The sequence below is a fragment of the Solanum tuberosum genome, unplaced genomic scaffold (assembly GCF_000226075.1).
Source record: "Solanum tuberosum cultivar DM 1-3 516 R44 unplaced genomic scaffold, SolTub_3.0 scf00001, whole genome shotgun sequence".
Lineage (NCBI taxonomy): Eukaryota > Viridiplantae > Streptophyta > Magnoliopsida > Solanales > Solanaceae > Solanum > Solanum tuberosum.
Window position 1 is genome coordinate 1,833,084 of NW_006238927.1, and position 5,225 is coordinate 1,838,308.

Below are 5,225 nucleotides of genomic sequence, written 5' to 3' on the forward strand. Positions count from 1 at the left end.
TAAATGGTTAATTGTGTGACATATGGTTGTCTAGGTATACACCAAAGCTCAACGGTTCAAAGATATTGCATCTACCGATTGACTGAGTATATCTGACATATTTTCACCACGGAAAGTCCAAGGGCAAACCTACTTATCCAGATGCAATTAATTTTTGCTTGTAAAGTACAAATACTTGTCCGTTTCTTTGTCTTGGAGTCATTCCTCATTCATGTTGGGGATTGTTGGGTTTTAAAAGGTGTGAATGGAAAATGAAGAGTTGCGACTTTTATGGAGAGTTGTAACTTTTATGAAAAGTTGTGACTTTTATGAAAAGTTGCGACTTTTATGAAAGGTTGTGACCTTTCCGAAAGATTGTGACTTTTCCAAAGGTTTGTGACCTTTGCAGTAAGGCACAACAAGAACCTTTTCACACTATCCTTTTTTTTCTATAAATTGAGGGATTTCCTCTCATTTTAGTTGAACGAATTTTTCTGGACTTCTGCTACTACTACAAAATCTAGTATTCTAAGTGTACTTTACTGTCGTTGAGTGGTTCGCTAACACCGTGGTTTTAGGTACCGATACACGGTGAGTAAGATCGTTCTATCCTGGGAGGATATATTTCATTAACCTCGGGTACTTGAGGGGAATAATTTCCTTAAGGGGACACTATGCATTCAGTGGGCTCGATTTTCTTTCTTTGAGAAAAATATTTTTATATTGTTTCTAATATGTTTCTGATTCTATTTTCTCTACTAGTTTTAATTTTCTAGTTTGAAAATACTCTTTAAACTTTGTTGTTTCTTACCAAGTACTTCAAAGTTTTGTTCTAACTATCTTAGGAATACGAGATGAACAACAGAAGACGTGATCAAATGCAACACGGATGGGGCAAGCAAAGGAAATTTGCAGCGGAGAACATTGGTATCACTACCAATGTAGAAGCATAACTGAGAGCTATTCTAGAGGCAATTCAATACTGTGTGAACAAGAAAATGAGGAAAATAATCCTGGAATCAGATTCGTTATTAATGAAGATTGGAAAGTGCTGTGGGTAATAGCAGAGGAGTTTGATGAGCTTAAACATGAAATGACAAAGCTTGAAGTAAAGACACAACACATATAAAGAGAAGGCAACAAAATGCCAGATTACTTAGCTAATATAGTAATTAGTTCTACAGAAAAGAAGATATTCAGGTTATTCCAGCAATTAGTTCTACAGAAAAGATGATTATGAGGTCGAAGAAAAGAAGCAAGTTGCTGCAGATGTCTTGTTTCAATATTCAAACTTTGTTATGGCCTGCATTGGTAATCAAGTTCGGCCTTGTAATCTGAGGCTACATTTGATGAAAGAGGTCTCAGGATTACCAACTTCATTGAAGCAGGAGCGACGTGCAGCATCCTCTCCCAATGAAATGGGAGAGTCTTCGAGCTTAGGCACTTCGAGACTTGAAACAGACAGCTTTAAAGGTCTCTAGACGCGGCCAGAAACTGCAACACTGTTGTTGTTTTTATTAGTTTAGTTTCTTTTAAAATACGAGTTTCCGCAATCATTTGATCTAATGGAGGTGTAAATTGTATGATTCATGTCATGTTATATTATACTTACATAATGTTTATGTGGGGTGCACATGCACTCATTAACTTAGAAAAATAATTATGTATATATATGTATATCTATCTTGTGAAACTGAAGAAAAAAAAGTAAGTGATGATAGAAAATATTTACAAATAAAGTTTTTTGATATTATTCGGTTATATTTGAAAAGAATTGAAATAGCCAGTGCTTTACCATATTCTTTAAAGATTCATTTGCTACTTATTGAAGAAAAAAATAATATTGGAAGACTGCCATTTTATAAGTAGGAGTGTGTAAGTGACATGGAGGAGATAAATACTTAAAATTGGAGTATTTTTTAATGTAAAAGTTGAAGTCAAGCTTAAGTGTATATCTAAAAATTATCCCACAAAGAAATAATGACGGGAGTCTGATACTATTCCATATTTTGTCAAATGAAGGTCAGAAACATAATGAAGATAATACTAATTTAGAAATGTTAATTATCATGAATCCAAATTAATCAGGCCCAACATGAATAAATATGTTGTTTTACACATTAGATTAAAATTCGCTAAGCTTCACATGTTTTGAATGTAGTGATCAAAACCAAAACAAGTGAAAATGTCTTTTGTCAATGCAAATTAGTACCATCAATGATTTCGATTGACTTGAGATGAGACAATTCAAATGGTCATACACTGTTTAAAAAACTCAAAGAGATGAACTTTTGTATTTACATTAACTTTGACAACTATACAACAAATACAATACGATGTAAGCTAATAGAGATAATTCATTACCGAGCGAAGCACAATTAATTTACCTAGTTTTTAAATAATACATTATTTTCTTAAATTTCATAACTTGGAGCATTTTATTCTATAATGGTAAAGATACAGATTAATAATAATAACATACTAAAGGAAGAAGAATAATAATAATAATAATAATAATAATAATGTAAATAAATTGCACGTTAATATATAATACTAATTAAAAAAATAACATTGAGATGGCATCTCATTGCATACTACTTAAAGAAAAGTTGATATCAAATAAAGTTTATCCAACTTGAAAGTATAGTTGAAACATATTAAACATTAACAAAACTAAGACAAAAATATAGAGATTGTTTCTCAAAATATCATTCCATACAGAAGCACTTCTCTTGCACTTGATCTTGATTTTCATCTTCCACAGCCTATGGAAATGATAGAAAAAAATATTTGCTTAGATTGCATACTTTATGATATTATGAAATAAACAAACTAAAGTATTTTGAAGTTATTAAATGTACCTTAATGGATTACTTGATAGAGTTCAATGATCACTAAATCATGAAAAGGAATCAAAGTTAGCTGCTAAAAACTACAAGGTTGCTATCTATTCATTAATTCCATATTTGTTCAACCAGAAACTAAAGAAAAACGTCGTAGGATACGTCAATAGAAATTTACTTCATATTGATTGCTTAGACAGAAAGTAAAGTAAGCGCACAAACATAAAAGACAAATGAACAATCAGATGCTGAAATTATAACGATAACAAACATCAATCGATGTTGCACATGCCATCTCTAGACCTGCTCCTACGCAGTCTACCTTCTATGGTGATTATTTTTATAGAGATACTACTTTTCTGGACATGTATTTTCCTCTTTTGTTTCGATGCCTGTCTTTCTATAAGTTATTTGGCGTCTATTGATCAGGCAAAACTGATCCATATGTTATTATAAGACTTAGAGATCAAGTAATATGCATCAAAAGAAGCATTCAAACTATTGTTTTTGGATCGTCTAGAGAACCTAATTCTTCAAACAAAGATTAGGAGACGTTGGAATTCGAGTAAACAATACTATCGTTTCTGCATACCGAAGAATCAAACTGAAAATGGAAAAGTTGGGTTTAAAATTTTGGCAAGAGTCGAGGCAAAGGATGGATATCACTAGTGCATATCATTCTCTGATTATACTTTAAACGAGTTACTCCTCTATTTCTAGGAGTGTGCTTCTATGCATTAAGAAAATCTAATAAAATATCGGAAAAATCAAATTATCCAAACACAATGAATACATGTATTTATTCACAAAAAAGTGTGCACAATAATTTCAACATTAAAAAATCACTAGGAAATTTTTTTGTATAACTTACAATTTCAGCACGAGCAGCGTCATCTTTTTCCTCTATTGTGAGTTTCTTCCTCTTGTTTGGAAGTGTAAGAAAATTTTGTGCAACTATCCTCAATTCATTTGAGAGTTTTTCTGATTGAATCAAGCCTCCCTTTACCAACAACCACATTTTTCCCGAAAGATCTTTTAATTTTTTTAAGACCCTCTCCTATAGCGTTTCATTGACCTTTCTTAATTCTACATATATTATCTTATGAAGAATAAATAATATCTAAATTGTAAGATAGTGGTGTATAGATTATAATATTTTCTAAATTTTCGCTTCAAACCTCAAAAGTAACTAATTACTATGTTTTGATTAACATAAGAAGTCATATACCTATGGTAGTAGCAAAAGTACATTTATTTAGCTCATCGATATCGATAGACTGAATAGCTGAAACAGTTTCTCCAGTAAGTGTATTTGGCTTATAGTTACGTCATGTTGGTGCCATAGCTTTACTTATATTCCTGCAAAATATCACAGTATATGCATTACTCGATGTTTAAAGAAACTTATTTGCTATTGGTTCATAATAAAGGACAATTGTAATTGGATTACCGTATGGAATGCATGGTATAGCGTCTTTAACTCTTTAGATCGTACAATTTATTAATTTTCACATTTGTTTCCTTCTAGAGAGTGATTAAACTCAATACAAAATAGCAGAGCATAGTTTTAAGAGATTATTTAACAAAAAATAGGGATAGAAAGTTGTAGTAATTACCTCAGAAGATTCCAATTATATTTGTCTTCAACGGGTGAAAATTTGGTAGTACACTTTGGAAAATCAAGGAAATTTTATGAGATATAATAAAATTAAGTTTAACAATTTAATTTTTTATTTAGGAAAATATTTAAGAATCAAAATAAAAGAAGGAGCAAACTGTAGTTCAATGATCCTAATTTTAACGTAAGAAAATATAATAGACAAAAGGTATACATGAATTACCATGTAGAGGTCAGTGATGGAATAAAATTTTAAACTTCTTGGTATATCTTGTGTGATACGATAGTTTTCTACATTTTTTCTTCTTGTCAAAAGTTTTGAGCCACAATTGGCGCCATTGTCGTTTAAAACACGATCAAAATTCTTTGAAAGGCTATCCCCTTTGCCTTTTTTTACCTCAGGCTCACCTGAAAATATGCATAACCAAATGAGAGGATATAATAGACATAGAAAAAAAATTATGAGTTCAAAAAATTATATTCTGAAATTCACGCATAACAAATTGAAAAATAAAATAATTAATAGAATAAGTCAATTATAAGATGTTTAAATTAATTTATTGTGTACCATGAATAAATTTATGTTTTTTTTTTGTTAGGTACTATCTCCTCGAAGGTGTTTACTTGATCCTTTCTTGTTTTGCCTTCATTGTGTACTTTAGATTTCTGGTTCTCTAAATTATATGGACGACTCCAATTATATTCCGCTTCAGGTGATGAGAGTCTCTTTGTATGCTGTAAAATGAAAGGAAACTTGATCATCTAACTAAAATAATTATGTACAA

At 30.9% G+C, this 5,225-nt stretch overlaps 1 protein-coding gene across 1 annotated transcript; it reads left to right on the forward strand.

Annotated features, from left to right (window-relative positions):
- The first annotated feature begins 868 nt into the window (after positions 1–868).
- On the forward strand, positions 869–1,461 carry LOC102605793 (uncharacterized). The gene is made up of 2 exons (XM_006337952.1): positions 869–1,087; positions 1,197–1,461. The coding sequence occupies exons 1-2, from the start codon at positions 869–871 to the stop codon at positions 1,458–1,460; spliced, it is 483 nt and encodes a 160-aa protein (XP_006338014.1). The 3' UTR covers position 1,461.
- Positions 1,462–5,225: the final 3,764 nt, after the last annotated feature.